Source organism: Hydra viridissima, unplaced genomic scaffold (genome assembly GCF_058129835.1).
Source record: "Hydra viridissima isolate aposymbiotic clone 2 unplaced genomic scaffold, HvirCarnegie_v1 scaffold_8, whole genome shotgun sequence".
Taxonomy (NCBI): domain Eukaryota; kingdom Metazoa; phylum Cnidaria; class Hydrozoa; order Anthoathecata; family Hydridae; genus Hydra; species Hydra viridissima.
In genome coordinates, this window is record NW_028324307.1 from 4,616,336 (window position 1) to 4,635,996 (window position 19,661).

The window sequence follows — 19,661 nt, forward strand, 5'->3', positions numbered from 1 at the left end:
AACAAACTTTAGCAGGTGGTTTTCTGTGGAACTTTTTTATTTATTTGTGATACGGCTGTTTCAAAAAGGTTTATAATATTTGTCTGTAATTTTGAATAGTCTTCTTTATTCATTGGGTCAATAATTTGTAACTCTTTTTTTATTTTGTTTAACATGAAATAATTTTGTTACATATTTTATATAGAAAAATCTTTCTGATAACTCTTCTATATTTATTAATGAAAAAAGCAAGATATGGCTAACTTTTACCTCAAAAGGGTGTGAGTAATATATTGCTGATTGTAAATGCAGCTAACTAGGTTTAGAATTACCGGGTCAAACAAAACTGTAATAACCATACCACATGCATCGGCTCTTGTTATCGTTTACCATAGTGTGCGGCGCGCAAATTCACCGATTGATAACAGAGTTTCTTACAGAGTTTAAATGAAAAAAAAAAAAAAAAAAAATGCGCGTAGAATATGGACAAAAATTGTTTATTAACAATTAGTACCAGCGATGTTGTTCAGGGTGTAGAACTTGTTCCTCAGGCCTCAATCGCAATTTCCAGGCGAGCATAAACGTTTCGCCGGTATACTGAGTGTAGTCAGCCGTCAGATTGTCCCATGATTTCATTATAGATCGCTAGAATTCAATTAACTTTGGGTGTTATTAAAAATTTGAATACAAGTCACTGCTTAAACTTGAATCCATATGGATAAATTCAATAAATGGCCACACATTATAAAGAAATTAATGCTGTCTTGGAGCAATTCTTGGACAAAGCTTGCAGTCTGATTGCTTGCCCCATCCTACATTTAGAGACACTACTGCATTATTTACACATACTGTAAGGAAATAGAAAGGAAGTTAATATTTGTTAACACTCACCGAGTCAAGAGTATTCTCAATAAGGATTTTTGGTTGTTTCTAAAGAAAGATTTGTTTTTTATTATTGTTAAGCCTAAAAAGAAGAGGATGAAAAAATAAAAAATAATAAGAAAGAAAGAAATGCAGGTGAACTAAAACTGTTAAAAAGTTTTACCAACTTCATTTCGTATAACCTTTCACTGCATTCATATGCACTTTTCAGTCGATTCATTTCTCTGAGTAACAATTTGAAAATAAAAAGTAAACTTATATTTAGAACTTAAATAATTTTTTTTTTTTTTGCATCTGTTAGGCTTTACTTCTGGTAATGATTTCCAACCTAATGTTATTGTTATAATATTATTAGATGAAGATGAAACAGCAAAGGCCAAAGTATCTCTGCGTATTGAAAGAAAACTAAATTTTTTAGCGATCCTTGGCGCTTTATAGTATATTATTGTTATTCCTTCGCATGCCTAAATAATAAAGATTTAAAGTTTCTAATCAAAAGTCACTACCGTCAGCTGGGGTGACTTTGGATAATAATTGTGATTTTGTTTGTCTGCAAATTATTTCTTTTGTTATTGTACTAAGTTCCTTTAAGATTTTTTTTTGTAGTTTTTTTTGAGAACAAAAGAACAATGAGAAAAGAAACAATTTGCAGCTAAACAAAATCACTAATAGAGGCCAAAGTCACTCCAGCTGACGGTATCTGATTTGCTTTGCTTACAGGTCTTAAACTGATCATTTTTTATGCATTTTATTTTCAGATAGTTGGAAGCAAACTCAAAAAAGGTTTAATATGTATAATTAGATTCTATAACAACTGACTACAATATTGTTGATATATGTACGAAATAATAACTCAATTATACTTTAGATATAAACAAGCAAAGTAAGCAAAATAAGCAAAACAAATTCTCAATACTTAGTTTACAGTTTCTTTTAATTTTTACTCAATCCGAACATTTTTATTAAACAATTAAAAGTGCAGTTGAAAAAAGGTACAACCATTACAACTCTATGAAAGATGAAACAGTTGAAACACAAGGTACAACCATTACAACTGTATGAATGATGAAACAGTCAAATAATTAAGATTAAAATTTGTTTTTACAATAGCAATTAGAAATTTAGCTTTATTATCATATTATATATTTAACTCTATAAAGGTTCAGTTTGTAGTATTTTAGTAACTATTTTATGACTTTTATTAATAAGTGGAAACTAGAGACAAACTTTGATCAAATGAAATTGGTAAAACTTGTTCCAAGAACCATAACTCAGAGGTAGAAATTAAAACGCTAAACAGACATGTTCAATAATAAAAGTTTTAAGAATACTTCGGATATGAATTTTAAAAGAAGAAAATGATTTTATGATGCAAACTTTAATAGTGAGAAATTTTATGTCGGGAATGGTTCCAACATAAGTAAACATTTTGACTATGAAAAGACCAGCTAAATTGGACTTCTGTTGTTGAATGCTGCATGGAAGTAATTCAAACTACTTGGATAACAAAAAGTATGATTATGAATTAGTTGTGTAACTTAAACAAAATACATATTCTAACCTCTGGAATTTAAAAAATCTCTGTAAACTTTGAATTCTTTGACCAGGTTTTGCCAGGCATCAACTTTTTATGGTTTATGTTTTACTTCGTTGAAGTTTTAGTTTGACCTCTAATTTTTTATTAGGGGCTACAGATTTGTCTTTAACTTTGATACTCATATAAAATCCTCTATTTGTAATTTACAGTACTCTACTAATAATTGATAAAAAATACTTCAAAAACCCATACCTTTTGTACCAAAGATATTTTCAGTGATTTGTTAAAAAGCTACTGTCAACTAAATCATTAGATTTCATTTAAAACTATGAACAAGTTTGCACAACTTTTTTCAAAAATCATGCCAAACAATTTTTTTTTTAATTGTCCTGAATTAAGCAGAAGAATTCATTTTTTAGTACTGCTCGATTTAGTTTCGAGGGTTGACACAAATAGGATTAAAATCGAATAATTTTCATGTCTTTACATTATCTCATCACCCAGCAAACACACGACGTTGAAATAACGTTGACCAACGTTGATCAACGTTATTTCAATGTCTTGTGCTTGCTGGGCAAGCAGTCACAAAAGCTCTGATTTTAATTTTCCAAACTTAATCTTATTCTCTTATGTGCACAAATGTTTTGAAAGACACTTTTAAATCTTCAAAAACTGAGACTATTTGAAGTTTTCAACAAATTTTTTAAACTTTTTTTTTTTTTAAAAAAAAAGCAAAGTTTACTTTTATTGCACATAAAACAATTTTCATTATCTCAGTTTTTTTGTGAAAACTGCATCTTCTAGGAGAATATTTCTTACTGCATCTTACTAGAAGAATATTTCTTGAGCTGATCTTACTTAATTGGTCTTAATTCAATCTTCAATTTTTTTTTAAAAAATATTTCTTCTATGGGTATTGAGAGTGGGTCTGTTTTTATTGGTAAAAAATCACATTCTCAGAGTCAAGAGACACAAAAGAAATCTCATTACCTGTAGATACAATGGTTTCCAAGTTTAAATCACTAGGATTATAACCTTTATTAAGATTTCCTTTATCATTTGATGGTAAAGCAATTGGATCAATTTTAGCTGATTTCAAAAATCTATAGAACAAAATTAACAAAATTAAGCCAGTCATTTTCATATATTTTGATACAAAGTAAAAATTTTTATGATTGCTTTAGAAAGAATAAAAAAATTTATACTTTAAATAGTAAATAGTTGCACCAGCAATCAACAAAATCAGTACTCCAATAATACTGCCAGCAACTACTCCATTGCTTTTAGAAATGAGACCTTTTGAAGCTACATAAAGTATTTATTTTTATGTTCTGTATACATAGTGAAACTTTAAATTTTGTTACTAACTATTAAGTTAAAGTCAATTTTTAATTTTTAATCAGTTTTGTAATTTTCCTCAGCTTTGTTTATTAACTTGATAAATATAAATGTAAATAACAAAAAACAAATGAAATTTGATAATGATATTAAATAACAAAATAACAAAAAATCAAATGAAATTTGATAATAATATCAAATAACAAGACAATGAAAACTGAAAGAAAACTTGATGATAATATAAAAGTTAAAACCTGCTTTATTGGTCATACAAGTAACATTTTTGCTTCTTCCAAAGCCAACTTTTGTTGAGGCTGATAGTACATACACATAACTTGTGAATGGAACTGAAGTTTTAAAAAAATAAGCAATTTAAAAAAACTAAATTTTTTGAATAAACAAATATACAAAAGATAGATCAACAACTTTTAAAAGATAAAAATAATAAAACAATGCAAACAATAAATCAATAAAAGTTTTAAAAAATATTCAGCAGTAAATTGTTTAATATATTAATAATTATATTATATTTATTTAATTAATATATTAATAATTTTAATATATTAATAATTATATTATATTTAATATATTAATAATTATATTATAATTATTATTATAATAATTAATAAATCAATAAAAGTTTTAAAAAATATTCAGCAGTAAATTGCTTAAATTTTCACATTTATTACAAAAAATATATATATATTTACAGCTTTTAAAACCTTACCAAGAGACTTATCTTCAAATTCTAATGCAAGATTATTTAAAATTGTAACATTATTTCTATAAAGTTTGTAAGCCAAAAGAACACCATTTTTAAAAACAGGCTGTGTCCATTTCAACTTGATGGAAGATTCAGAAAAAGTTTGACAAATAAAGTTTTCAGGTTCATTTGGTACTAAAAAAAAAACATCCAAGTGGTTATGTTATCAATTCACTTTTGTAAAACTGCTCTTAAATTAACAACAAATCTAATTTTAGTAGTTTGATTCTGCTTCTGGTAAATATTTCAAAATTAAGGGTGTATTAATTTTAAATATTTTCAGAGTAAGGTTCCAGTTAAAAAGCAGATAAACCCTTATACTGCAAATAAATAATAATAGTAATAATTATAATAATGATGATAATAATAATAATGATGATGGTGATAATAATAATAATAATAATAATAATAATAACAATAACAGTAATAATAATAGTAATAATAATAACAACAACAACAATAATAATAATAATAATAATAATAATAATAATAATAATAATAATAATAATAAGAAGAAGAAGAAGAAGAAGAAGAAGAAGAAGAAGAAGAAGAAGAAGAAGAATAACAATGATAATAATAATAATAATAATAGTAATAATGATAATAATAATAATAATAATAATAATAATAATAATAACAATAATAATAATAACAATAATAATAATAACAATAATAATAATAATAATAACAATAATAATAATAATAATAATAATAATAATAATAATAATAATAATAATAATAATAATAATAATATAAATAATAACAATAATAATATTAATAATAACAATAATAATAATAATAATAATAATAATAATAATAATAATAATAATAATAATAATAATAAGAAGAAGAAGAAGAAGAAGAAGAAGAAGAAGAATAACAATGATAATAATAATAATAATAGTAATAATGATAATAATAATAATAATAATAATAATAATAATAATAATAATAATAACAATAATAATAATAATAATAACAATAATAATAACAATAATAACAATAATAATAATAATAATAATAATAATAACAATAATAATAATAATAATAATAATAATAATAATAACAATAATAATAATAATAATAATAATAATAATAATAATAATAATAATAACAATAATAATAATAATAATAACAATAATAATAATAATAATAATAATAATAATAATAATAATAATAATAATAATAATAACAATAACAATAATAATAATAATAATAATAATAATAATAATAATAATAATAATAATAATAAGAAGAAGAAGAAGAAGAAGAAGAAGAAGAAGAAGAAGAAGAATAACAACAATGATAATAATAATAATAATAATAATAATAATAATAATAATAATAATAATAATAATAATAATAATAATAATATTAATAATAATAATAATAATAATAATAATAACAATGATAATAACAAAAATCTCTTTAAGTGTGATTTTAGAATACTAACAAGCATACTTAAAAATATTTGAAAATTACATTTAAATTTACATTTAAAGATAGAGTTCAAACTTAAAATTAACATGTTCAAATACTTAACAAACTCAAATCAAAACAAAGTTTCTTTAAAGATAGCTTGAAAAAACAAGTAATAGACCTTCATACCATGTTCCAAGGTTACACCTAAAGCGTTAGTACAAAAAGATTGGAATCCTGGATAGTTTGCACAAACCCAAAAAGAATAGTTTGTATAAATATTTAAACTTCTGGCCAAATAACAGCTTTCATTACGGCTGACAGTCACATTAAAAGAATAATTAAAGACAACAGCATAACTTTCAAGAGAATAGAAGCTTTCTGGAGCTTTCCAACAAACATTTAGCTCTGAAGATGAGACCCCAGTGATTCTAACATTTAACGGACCCCCTCTAGGCTCGCCAAACGAAGTTTTAACTGATATGCTTGAACTACTACCATTGCCACAAGCAACAGTGAAGGGTTGAACGAAAAACTCGTATTCAGTGAACTCTTTCAGATAAACCAACGTAACGTTAGAATCGTCGGTCTGTAAATAGAAAACGAAGTCCGGCTCATCTTTTTCTTTGTAAAAGACCCAGTACAACACTTTCCCATCACTTGCACTAGGTTCGCCCCATGCAATTGTAACACTCGAAACACTGCGACTTACAACTGAAAGATTTGACACAGGACCAAGAACTGGAGTAAAAAAAAAAGAAGAAAAAAAAGGCTGTCACAAAACAAAACAAAACATAAACCCTTTTCCTAAACTAACAACAATTCTGAACCAACAACTTGCTCGCACTCAAAATCAAGTCACATCAAAACTTGCGCCCAAATAATGAAACAACACCACAACGCTTCAAAGTCAACACATCGAAAGTCATGTGCGCCGATTATGTCTGAACGCCACAGCCAGATGGATCTTTATACTAACAAATACCTTAATGCACAGAGAAACGCTCAGACCAAACAACACTGCAAGCAACTAAGCTGAAAAGCTGTAAGCAAGAAAAGCGTCCACCTCAGTAGCTCTACACCGTTTTGTTGGCAACCTCTTACCACAGTTTGACTCAGCCACTGCTCACAGCTAGCAAGTGGACCGTTAAGGCCCATGCAAAAAAGGAAAGAGTAAACACCACAGTTTAACAAAATGCTCTCAGCATGAAAAAAACTTCTTAAAACAAGCGCAATGTCTGACACTCAATACTCGGCCACACAAGTTCGTATCCTGCAACATACAAAACTTGCCTTTTTTGCTAAAGATGGTCTTGCAAAACTCAAAGCTGAAAGACAAGCAAACGAACGAAACAAACCAGCAACAGCAGAAAAGCAAAACTAAAACGCAACTAAAAGCGGCTTCTTACCAGCGCCCAGGCTTATCTCTGAAGCATTGACGCACTGACGTTTGCCTTCCGGATAGTTTGCACAAACCGAAAACGTATATCTTGTACAAATGCTCAAACTACCGACCGAATGGCAGCTTTCATTAAGGCGGACAGTCACTTCCCAAATGCTGTTGTAGACAACGGTATAGTTTTGAAGAAAAGATGCGTTTTCCGGACGCTCCCAACACACAATAAGATGTGTAGATGAAACCCTTCCAACTTTTATTTTTATAGGTGCTTCATGTGCTACAATATCTAAAATTGTTATTAATTATGGAAATATCAGTGTATCATATTTTGCTGTTGCATTAATAAATACTTAACTTGCAATTAGTTTACTTGAAAACTGCATGAAATTAATATTTCTGGATTTGCTTTTTTTTTTTGTTTTTTTTTGTTTGTTTTTTTTTTGTTTTTTTTTTTTGAGAATCATTCTGTTTGTTTCTGTTAAAATTTAAATGAAACGTTAATTACAATATAATTATAAATTTTTTGCAAGTTTTTTGATTGATTTTTCACACTTTTTACTTGATTGTTATTAATTAGATTTCACTTTTTTCTGTTGTTTTTAGTTCCTCTTTATTGTATTTTTACAAGACTTGGTTTTTGAAGGAATAAATATTTAATAACTTTGTTTCTGCATTTAAAAAATTCTACTGGATTGAAAATCTTGATTACTAAAGTTAGTGGATTTATTTCTACTGTTTATTTACTAAAGTTTTAAACATGGCTTTAAACTAAATTTCCCAGCAAACATTTAGTCTAAAAAAGACGTCTTAAATATGTCTTTTAGACGTATAGGACGTTTTTTATACATCTAAAAGACGTCTTTTTTAGACTCGATGTTTGCTGGGTTATTACTTATGAGAAACAGAAAATTTTTAAGCTGCCTTTTTGTTACAAAAGTTTTAGCATAAATTTTTGTTTTAACAATATAATATGAACTTTGATAATGATGAACTTTGATAAATAATCAGACTAACTAAGCTTGCATTAGGTAATATATAAGGTAAAATATTTATAAGGCAATTTTTCGATAGGAAATTTTTTTTTTTTTGGTTAAAATACAAAATTAAAATTGGTTTATTACATTACATAATAATAGCTAAACAAAATGTAAATAAAAAAGATGATAACCAATGATCGAAAGCATTAACTGTAGTTAAAAAAAGGTTTTTCTTGTACTTACAGGTTATAAAGAAGAACGAAAAGAGTGCATTGATGAAAAACTGCATCATTAGTTTGTTAATGTTGTTTCATTTGAAGTAGTTTACAACCAAAAGATTCTAATTTAAGTGAATTTCTCAACAGTCGTAAGTAGTTGGTAATTAGATATATTGGTTGAAACAATATATATGTAAAGTTTTTATCTGTCCTGATAAGAAACCAGTTAATATAACATTTTAAATGTTAAAATATTTCATTTGTACTTTCACGAAAAGTTAGCTGGTACATACTTAACTTTTTTTTTCAGACAACACATATTAGCAGTTTGCTTCCTTGAAACCATTTAAAAACCGTTTTGTTTTAACTGGTTTCAAATTTCTGTTTACTTGAATCGTATGCTTTCAACAAATCTCTTTAGTATTAAAAAGTTTTTTGTTTCTGTTTATTTCAAAAATCTGTTAAGCAAAACCAGAGACGTAGTGCCAACTTCAACGTTAAGCCCAGCGCCATTGAGGTTGTGGCGAATGTCAGCGTTAGACCAACAATTTTAAGGGCTAAATCAAGGCCAATATCACTCAAGAACAAGGTTTTTTTTTTAATAATGAACTTAAAAAAGGAGCTTATAAAAAAACGCCATGGTGGCCTTCTTCAATGGATAAAAACCGGAACAAAGAAAAGAAAAAATGTCTCTTCACAAGATTACCGCCCAATTTTCTTCCACAACAGTTTAATCAAAGATTTATATATGATGAATGTTTCATAGAGATGGAATAGAGGGCTGATAAAAATGATTTTTACCAAGATCCATAAAGAATCCATAACGAAGTTACATTTAAAAAGGGATTTTTTCTTAAGTTCATATGGAAGTCCATTTACTTGTGTACGTTGTTTAGGAAAATGTTTTGAATTTTGTTAGATTTTCAAAGAATGTCCAAGTAATCAGAATTCTTAACAGTATTGAAATGATATTTTTTTAAAAGTCAGATCTCTAAGTCAGTTCTTTCTGGTGAAAGGTGTTTTTATCATTTCAAACCATTGCGATAGTTCTAACATTTTACATAATTGTAAAGTGTATTCATGGACCTATAAGAGATGGACGTGCAACCTATTGTTTTACATCAAAGAGGCCGCAGAAATCAGCGAGCCATGCGAGTTTCCCACAAACTATAAATTTTCACTCATCAACAAAAAAATCTACTAAAATGGCTGCCCACAGTTTCAAAACAGAATCTCTGATCACGTGGTATTAGTTTAAACTTTTATGACATTTGTTTAATAAGACTGTTCAGGATAAAGTAACTACTTCACGTGTTGACAAATTACTAAACAAATTACACCAAGGTAAAGGAAATTAGTTGTCGGCACGAACAGATTTTCATCATTTTTCCAAGATATGCTCCATAATATATTTGCTAAATTCTTTATAACTGTGACAAATAATTTTTTTTTTAATTGTATTAACATTCATTATATGTATAAGTTATTTATCCTTATCTGTATATATTCCTGTTGTTAAACATAAAAATAGAAAATTCTATAATATTCATAAACTAGAAGTCTACAGCAATATAGTAGATGGAGTAGTTCCCTGGACATGAAACCAATATGCTCTAGTTAGCTACAAAATTGATATTTTGTATTATTTATTATATCTCTAGCTATACATGTACTGAAGTAGTTAAGTAAATGATCTCAATTTCTATATTATCGTCAGCGTTATTTCTTAAAATATTAAGAATATCTAGCTATATAAAATTAAGCTTAAAACCTGATTCTATTGCTGTTATCTTGAATAACTAAAAGGAAGTTGATGTGACTGGTTAGACGAGATCAAAAATTTTCGATTAATCCGACAGACTTTAATATAATTTAATTTCTATTGTTTAAAACAAAAGATTTGAAACAATACGCAACGAGCATGGTTCGCAAATAAAACAAATCGTTGCACGTCCATCTCTTATAGGTTCATGGTGTATATTTCATATAAACTCAGATTTTTTCAGGTGCGATTTTCATTTTTTATTGTAAGTTTTAGAAATTTACTCTTAGGTTTCTGGTTGTTACTTTTCTTTTTTTTTTCTTTTTCTACTTTTCTCTTACCTTTTTCTATATTCTTCAACCATTTGAAGAGGAATTTTTCGCTAATCCCCCATTATTGGAGTATTTACAAAATCTTGAATCAACCGAATGTTTCTCTCATCACAATGATTGTGCAGCGACATTTAAAAGCTTTAACAATACTTCTGAAATTCTTTAAAAAAAAACTAAAATGTAAAAGTCCTTTCTCCCTTATATTAAAGCATATTGTTGTTTCATCTTCTAGTCCATAAAGAAAAAGCTGATGCCAGCAATAATTTATATATATAAGCAACTATAATGCAATGCGAGAATATGCGACTATAACACTGATCTCTATAATAACTGGATAGCGCATCTCTTATATCAAAATTGACGCCAAAATCGCCATATTGGAAAGCTCCAGAACGCTGAAATCTGATATGTACGATAAACCGATAAAAGCGATAAGCCAAAAAACAGAACTTAAAGCTTACGGGATTAAAATTTTTTGGGCTTTCCAATATGGCGATTTTGGCGTCAAAAAATGAGAAGTTTTGCTCGGAGTTGCGCTATCCCGTTATTATAGAGATCAGTGGACTATAATTTGAGAATATACGACTATAATGCGAGAGTGTAAAGTGAAACTAAAGTTAAATTTGGATGAATTTAGAAAATACCCTTTTAAATAAACTATTAAAAAAATAAATTAGATTAAAAAAATAAACATTAGGTAAAAGCAAAAAAGATATACGGAACAATTGTTAAAAGCGTTACAAAAATTGTTAGTCAATTTTTTTAATAATTTCATATTGCTTTAATTTTTAGATCTTTTCAATAAAAAAAATTTGTTGTGTAACTTAAGATTAAAAGGCCCACTTTAAATGTAGGTATCCTTTGAGCGCACGTACGTTGCGTCGAACTTGTTTTCAAACTTGTCATGGTTTCTAGCGAAACAAAGTCCTTTAAGGTGATGAACGAACACTTTTACACGTCGCATGTACTTTCGATCTACGAGCGAATAAATGATCGGATTTACAGCGCAATGTAACCCAAACAATACTTCACCAGCAAATCTTGAGATAGCGACAGCAGTATTCATTTGAACTCCTCTGATGCTGTTGCAGTAGGTTTTATTAGGGATATTTTCTGCAATATTCTTTGGAAGCAACAAAATTGCAAAAATTGCAATTTTTGACGACAATGAAAAAAAAATTCTTTTATTTTCCTTTAACCTAACTTGATGCTGTTGGTCGTTTAATATCGAAGCATTAGCATAATTTTTTCTTAACCACATTATTGTTTTAGTATAAAAGACGGTTATTGAGATTGCGGGTAAAATAAAATAAATTGAGATCAAAAGCCATATGTAAATCCCATAAACACCGCTCCATTTACGAACTGCGTGAGCAGGAACAACTGAGAGGACACCTGAAGTAACGTTTAAAATTATAAAAATTGTTAATTTTTTAATGCCTAAAATTTTTCGTAGATTATTAAAATGTACAATTCCATAATATCTTTCGATTGCAATAACAAGAATGAAGCCTATTGCTATATGCGCGCTGGCATGCAAAGTGGTAAAAAGAAATTCTGTGATAGGATTGTATACACCATACAATCCCCTTGCCATTGGTACAAACAACATGAGTTGAATGGTTGCAAATGTAAAGTCTGAAACGGCCAACCCTGCAATTAAGTGTCGAAAACTTGTAAGTTTCTTTCGATCAATTACAGCGCAAAAAATGACTAGACCATTACCAATCAACGCGAGTGATGACGAGATAATATTTGCGAGAGCTATTGATAAAACTTGCATCGTCTCAAATGCATAATATTTGGGATAATAAAACATCAACTGAGCAAGACACTCGTTATTGAAAAAACCGCTTAATAAAGTCGTGTTGCTGCCGATTGTAGATGTTTGATTTAAAAAGTGATTAAGATCTGAATAGAAGATGTTCGATGCTGAAAGATTACTGTTTGCTAGACCAAGCTTTTCTCTTCTCAAAAAATTTTTCAAAAATGTCGCATTACTGCTAGATAATAATTTCTTAGCAATAAAATAAATGTTGCATTGATTTTTAATGGTATACGAATTATTAGCGCTTGTCTTTATCGGTTCCTTTGAAGCATTGATGGAATCAATAAAAGTTGTGGCGAACATCATCGATAAACAAAGACAGATTGACATTTTCTTAAAAAAAAAGAGTTTGACAAATTAAAATTCAAAAGTTTTCTTTATTCTCTAAAATTAAGAACCAAAAACTGATTCCATACCTTTTGATGAAACGGAGTCTAAGTGCGAACGCGATAACTTTGATGGTTTAGATGTGGGGATGATTGTGAAATGCTGTTTTTCTTGTATTGAAATTTTTATCGCAAAAAAAAACTCAATTTTTTTAATTGCAGTTTTTAAAACAAAACAATTATCTAAATTGATAACAACTATTCGAAACTTAAGTACATTTTCTCAGAACAATCTATAAAGTAACTTTTATTTGTTATTTTCCATTTGGCTTTAATTAATCAATTTATTCAACAACAATCTTTTCAACCTCATAAAGATTTTTTGCCGCCTCCCAAAGTCACATAGGGAGAACATGGCGCGTGTAAAGTTTTTTTTCTTTGTTTTTGACTTACGACTTTGTGAAAGAACTCACGTTCTGCTTTTTTAAAAAGATTTCTAGAAAGCAACAGAACTTACCATTTATGTAATGTAAGAAAAAAAGATTTCTAGAAAGCAACAGAACTTACTAGAAAGCAGCAGAACTTTCTAGAAAGCAACAGAACTTACTAGAAAGCAGCAGAACTTTCTAGAAAGCAACAGAACTTACTAGAAAGCAGCAGAACTTTCTAGAAAGCAACAGAACTTACTAGAAAGCAACAGAACTTACCATTTACCTACTTATGCAATGTAAGAAAAAAAAAAAAAAAAGATTTTACTTAAACATAAAATGAATGACAATGCATTATTCTATTTACTTTACCAAAGAAGAAAATTTTGAATTCTTGTTACAATTACTATTAAGTGATTAATCTGTATATGTATATATGATTGATGCTTGTTTATTTAGAATAAGAAAGTAACTGACCCCCCCCCCCCCCTTCCCCTGCAAGACTTTGCTGATTTTTGTTCTCTATTTTCCACTAATCCTTCTTGACCCATTGAATAAAATTTTGATCTGATTTTATGAATAAAGTTTTTTGTTTGGTATCACAAAGTTTTTTCAGGTGGCACCAAATGTTTAACTCGTTACCCAGTATTTTTAATTTGGTGAAGCAATAAACTTTGTTTAATTTTAGCTCAGATGCTTTTAAGATGAGATGACGTTAAAGAAATTGAATATGATTGCGTTGTGTCAGATGGTTCATTTACCGAAGTGTAAAGATAAAATAAAAAACGATCGGTTTATTGTTAGGATTAAAAACTTTCCATTGTTTGATGTTTTTTGTATTGAATTAAAAGTAATATAATTTTATTTTCTCAAAATATTTTGAGAAAATGAAATTATATCTTTCTTAACTTTTTTTTAAGTTGTTTTAACATCATGCGTTTCATATCATCAAATAAGAAAGGGTATTGAACCGTGGAAGCTCGAAGAACTATTTTAAAACGTAAATTTTTGCAAATTGTTTATGCCGGCAGGTTGTTTGCCTCCCTAGTGTAAAATAGATTCAAAAATATGATAGGAGTTAACAAAACAAATTATCTACTTATCACAAGAAAAGACTGCACTTTGCAAAACTAAATCATCAGCGATGAAGAGCTAACGTGTTCGTTTTTATGGCCACGTTTGACACACTTTTATCACTATAAAACTCTTCTTTACCCAGCGTTGTAAAAAAAATTTCTATTTTATTTACAACGCTGTGGAAGCAAGAATTTTATAGTCATAAAAGTGTGTCAACCGTGGAGCAAATACATAAAAAATATATATATTGCACCGCAAGCGTCGACTGAAGAAGGTCGAGATTACTACAGTTGTGATTTCTTTCAAAAAAAAAAAAAAAAAAAAACAATCCCAAATTTTTTTTATTTAAACTTAAATAAAATATATGAATTTTACATTAACAACGAGGATGCAAATCTATTTAAAAAAAAAAATTCATCATTTTATCAAAACATACCACACAAAACCGAAACAAAAAGAACAAAAATTAGTTTTAAGTTCTCTAAGGGAAAAATTATAACCGAAGCAAAAAAAATATAACCGAAGCAAAAAGATTATAACCGAAACAAAAGGATTATAACTGAAAGAAAAGGATAAAAATTAGTTTTAAGTTCTCTAAGGGAACGGTTGTTCTAAAAAGCAAACAAGAAAAAAGTTCAAGTTTCAAAAAAAAAAAAATTTAAGCTCGTTAATGCGACAGTCTGTAATATAGTAGAGGATAATTTAACGCGATAAGAAAATAGAGAGATGAAATAGTAAACAATTATTAACTTAGTCATGGTCACGGCCGATTATGAATTGAGATTAAATATCACGAATAAAACTCTTTAAATATTATGAATTGATTACAAAAAATTTAACTAAAAAAAAAAATAAATGAAAAATTAAAAAAAACATTAAAATTTACAAATAGTGATCGGGTATATTTTTTAATTTTTTTTTTTTTTTTTTATAAAATGAATGACTGAATTGCGATTTATACACATGTGCAATAATCTGTTGGAAATAACTTGTTATTGGACTAACGGTTTGTAGGACTGACGGTTTATTGGACTGACGGCTTTATTGTGTTAGAACTACCAATATTAAAAGTCTTGCTTATTTTCTCTTAAAGATGTTTTACAGTTCATTTCATTGTTTTACAGTCTCTTCAACAAATTTAAAATTTTTCATCTGCATAAATTTTTGTTGAGTAAATAAATTTACAAAATAATAAAAAGATAAAGTATAATTTACAAAATAATAAAAAGATAAAGTAAAATTTGTAAATATTTAATTTAATATTCAGATTTTTAGTTTTTTTAATTTTCAAAAGACACACAACGCCACTGCATGATGTAAGTCTTTTGGTTTCCCATGTTTAAGTTTGATAAAAATAATTTTTTCCGCCTTTAAAAGCGACTTTTTTTTTCTTTGGTAACAACCGCAGTTTTCAAAGACAAAGGTGTTACAGAAGAAATAAAATGTTTTTTAGAAAAAGGCGACAATTCAAACATATTTGAGATTATATTTTCAAAATTCAAAATCAAGATATTGATTACTTCAAATACAATAATTAAAAATAAAATAGTAACAAAAACGATAGGAACATCTAAATTTGAGAAAACGAGAAAAATAAAATGGGTAAGGGTTGTGAAGAAAATATAAAGGGGAATAAGAATATATATCGAGTGGGGGTTAACGGAAATAATAAAAATAGTTAATATAATCAAATTTGTAATGATGGTAGAGGGTGGCGGTGGGGGGTGGGGGAAGGGGTTTGACAGTAAGAAGATGGACGTTTTACTTGCATAGCTAAATTTTTTTAGATCCATTAATATCAATTTATATCATTCTTCCTGTTCATGAAAACATATCTGTATTTTTTTCCGGCCTTCTTATAAACTTTCAAATCTCTCACTTTGCGATGGAGGATAGAATCGCAGTTCTTTAGGCTTTGATCTCATTTTGCACTTTTTATTTGTGCAAAAAAAGACTTTTTGAAATCTTTGTACAAGAGCTTTGCGTATGCTTTTGTTTAACAAACCGTACAGCAATGGGTTAAACACTATATTGGAGTAATTTACCACATTTCCAAACCAGGTTAATGCTCTAGGATGACAACCACCGCAAAGCATATTCGAGGCTGCTAACACAATAAATGTTAGCCAACAAACTAAAAAATTTGCAACGAGCAGCAAAATTGATTTCGCTGTTTTCATATTGTTTTTGGAGCACTCCAGCATTGAGCAGATTGCGTTTCTTCGAATCTGTTTTTTATGTTTATAAGCGCTTAAAAATAAGGAGATGTTTATACCCACCATTATAATAATGGGCATGACAAAGTTAATAAATATTTGATAAAAAGCGTATGGCATGGGAAAATCTAAATAGCACACTCCGCTGTTAACTACAACTGCAGAAACCCCGTAGTAGTACATAGGAAATAAAGCAGAGTTTACAGTGTAGACCCAGCTTAAAGTTATCAAAATTGCAACTCTGGTTTTTTTGAAATAACGAACCTTTTTAAAAGGAAATATGGAAGACATGAATCTTTCAAATGTTAACAGCAGCAAGTTTACAACAGATGAGGGGAGCGACAGCATAAACATGGTCTCTTTAATGCCACAAACAATTTTTCCATATGGGAAATTGCCTCTTGTTAAGAAATCCGCATCAAAAGGAACAACTGCAACAGCTGTCATTAAATCAGATAATGCAAGATTAACAATGAAAACATTGGTTATTGAGTGAAGATTTTTGTCTATGCATATTATGACGACCAAACTAGTGTTAAAGATTATTCCAAAAATGGAGATTACAAAGAAAAAGCTAGCAAAAACATTTGAAGCTTCTATACTCAATGAGGAAACAATTGTTGTATTATCAGCTTCCATTACTTTGCTAAAAGAAAAAATATGTGCGAAACTTTTCTGAAATTTTTCGTTAAATTTTTTTAACAAAAGATAGTTAATAAATAATAAGAAAACACAACACGATAAAAATCATTCAAAAAAAATCTTATTATTTTTATTACTGTGCTATTAATAAAAATAGAATTTACTTATTATAAACTAGAATTTATGTAGAGTGAATAAAAATTTATTTATAATAGAGTTTATTTATTCGCGATTAATTATTTAAGCAACAATTGTATAAATTCCAAAATTAGTAGTAAAAAAAAAAGCAAAAATGCAAGTACGTCATAAAATATTTGCATGAAAAAAAATTTCTGAACATTTGATTAAAAAAGCAAAATGAATTTTGACACAAACTTTTTATGACCACAATAAAGCAAATTATATTTCGATGCCTAATCTTCTATTATATACGTGGCTATAAAATTAACAATCAAGCTTTTTTAGCAATAAGAATTTATGATCAAACAAATGTTAGGAATTAAAATATCATCTATACTCGCGGTATTGATAATGCATTTGTTCTTATCAAAAATATCTTTTCCTTAGTTCACATCATTGACACATCTTTATTAAATGCTCACATCAGCAAAATACGTGGATTAGCTTGCATCAGTGAAAACCATACGCATATCGCGAAGTTAGAATTATATTGTTCTGTCTCCAAAATTATAAAAAATTGAGTTGACAAAATTTTGGACATTTTTACCGTTAAAATGTGTGCTATATTCAAAAAGTTCAAGTGATTTTCGAATTTTTTTTTATTCGAAATTTTCTTAAAAAACGCCCACAAGCGAAAAATTAAAAACTCAATTTCCCAATTTTGAAAAAGTAGGAGAACATAACAACATATTCTAATTAATAAGCTTATTCAGAAATTTTTCTTTTTTTTGTATCATTTATTCAGACTACTATCTATTAAGTAAAATATGCTAAAAATCCATTTTTTAACTAGAAAATATGCGATAAACAGCTCCTAATTACATCTACCTTTTTTTTTTTTAATTTTTATCGCTAACCTAAGAAATATTTCTTCATGAAATTATGCTAACAAAATTCTAAAACAAAAATCATATTTACAGTTTTCATATAAAAAATAAGTTAAAGTTTCCGTAAAGTAATTATCAACAACCTTTACATTAGCCTAACCATCATCTTTCTTTCAAACACTTAACAGAACTTGGTAAACCGCTAAACAACAAAATAAATCTAACTTGAAATAGAAGCTAAACACACTGATGTCATTCTTTTTTTAAAACCAAAGAAAAATGTTTTTTGCTCCATGGAAGCAAAAAAAAAGCTTTAAAACATTTTCATTGGTGGAACAACTTTACCAAGTGAACAAGAGCAAAAAGAAGCCAATCACTTTACCAATGAAGAAAAGACATCTTAAATTTGCTTTCATAACCTATTTAACACCAAAAGCCCCAAGATGGATCAATTGATCCAAACACTACTTTGACTGGTGCCCTAAGGCAAAATATTAACGTTGAGAAATTGATATATTACAATTACATTGGTATTATTTACTGAAAAAGGAATAAACTACATAACACATTAAGAGATGTAGGTTAAGTTGCGATAAAGCTGGATCGATCAATCTACTTTAGGGTTTATAGGCATATAAAATTTGGTGCTTCTAATGTTAACAAAAGTATACAAGACACATTTTAGTTGAACTTTTCTAACCAATAATGTTAGTTCTACATCGATGCTTTTAAACAAACTTCAATAAACAACTATTTTCATAAAATGTATTATAAAGTTAATATCAGCTTATGAGTCAGTTATTAACGGTTATACAGTATATACAGTAGCGTCCAAAAGTAATTGGACAAACACCTTTTTTGTTATATTTTCTCATTAAATTAATATTTTTAAATGAAATTTCGCGTAAGCGTGTCAAATTATACTACAATTATGAAAAACAAAACAAAAATCCTAATTTGGGAGTAATTACTCAAAATTTTGCTAAAAGAATGGAAATGATTGGCTCAAAAGTAATTGGACAAACTAAGTTCTAACAATGTAGATATAACTTAGAATATTTTAACTTCTTTTTCTGAAGGCAGATTTTTGTAAAAACATTCGATGATCAATAATTTGCAATGGGAAATAATAAATATTTCAGCGAGGCAGTGAAAAAGTTGATTGTACAAGAATCTAATAACGGTAAGACTGTGCGACAAATTTCAATAGATATGAACATTCCGCGGTCAACAGTTGGTCATACATTAAAAGTTTTTCACCAACGGTGTCACTTCCAAGTTTCAACAAAGTCAGGACGCCCGAAATCAACAACTTTTCGCCAAGATAATGTTGTAAAGGCAGATCCGCGCAAGAGTGCTAAAGAAATTCATAGAGAATTTACACAGTCGTATCAAATTTTTTGCTCTTATGCAACAGCAAAGCGTCGCTTAAGACAAAACAACCTTTTTGGCCGTCGTCCTGTTAAAAAACCTTTTGTTTCTGTAAAAAATTGTAGTGCACGGTTAAAATTCGCTAAAGAACATCTAAATT

At 28.0% G+C, this 19,661-nt stretch overlaps 2 protein-coding genes across 6 annotated transcripts; both read right to left on the reverse strand.

The window, feature by feature from the left end:
- Window positions 1–460: 460 nt before the first annotated feature.
- Window positions 461–9,173, reverse strand: LOC149884686 (phosphatidylinositol phosphatase PTPRQ-like). 5 transcript variants are annotated; one of them, XR_016455155.1, is made up of 9 exons: window positions 8,538–8,887; window positions 7,328–7,603; window positions 6,100–6,659; window positions 4,464–4,634; window positions 3,991–4,083; window positions 3,604–3,703; window positions 3,389–3,501; window positions 871–909; window positions 461–791 (listed from the first exon to the last, which is right to left on the reverse strand). XR_016455155.1 is itself a non-coding variant. In XM_090096488.1 (9 exons), exons 1-8 carry the CDS (start codon window positions 8,584–8,586, stop codon window positions 887–889), a joined length of 1,377 nt encoding a protein of 458 aa, XP_089952614.1. In that variant the 5' UTR covers window positions 8,587–9,173; the 3' UTR covers window positions 461–624; window positions 871–886. The 5 variants fall into 5 exon arrangements, 3 of the variants coding, with proteins under 3 accessions (XP_089952614.1, XP_089952613.1, XP_089952612.1); XM_090096488.1 differs by having other exon boundaries at window positions 461–624; window positions 6,108–6,659; window positions 8,538–9,173; XM_090096487.1 differs by having other exon boundaries at window positions 6,108–6,659; window positions 8,538–9,173.
- A 2,256-nt stretch (window positions 9,174–11,429) lies between these two features.
- On the reverse strand, window positions 11,430–17,927 carry LOC145186329 (uncharacterized). Its single transcript, XM_090094545.1, has 2 exons — window positions 16,125–17,927; window positions 11,430–12,767 (listed from the first exon to the last, which is right to left on the reverse strand). Exons 1-2 carry the CDS (start codon window positions 17,118–17,120, stop codon window positions 11,451–11,453), a joined length of 2,313 nt encoding a protein of 770 aa, XP_089950671.1. The 5' UTR covers window positions 17,121–17,927; the 3' UTR covers window positions 11,430–11,450.
- Between the last annotated feature and the right edge of the window lie 1,734 nt (window positions 17,928–19,661).

Excerpts from the sequence above, each read along its gene's own strand:
- LOC149884686 (XM_090096486.1), bottom strand. The coding sequence starts at position 8,586 with ATGATGCAGTTTTTCATCAATGCACTCTTTTCGTTCTTCTTTATAACC. Across the intron at positions 6,660-7,327 it reads AGAGATAAGCCTGGGCGCTG|TTCTTGGTCCTGTGTCAAAT; the intron begins GTAAGAAGCCGC and ends TTTTTACTCCAG. Across the intron at positions 3,502-3,603 it reads GCAACTATTTACTATTTAAA|ATTTTTGAAATCAGCTAAAA; the intron begins GTATAAATTTTT and ends TTTGTTCTATAG.
- LOC145186329 (XM_090094545.1), bottom strand. The coding sequence starts at position 17,120 with ATGGAAGCTGATAATACAACAATTGTTTCCTCATTGAGTATAGAAGCT. Across the intron at positions 12,768-16,124 it reads GTGAGAGATTTGAAAGTTTA|AAAATGTCAATCTGTCTTTG; the intron begins TAAGAAGGCCGG and ends TTTTTTTTTAAG.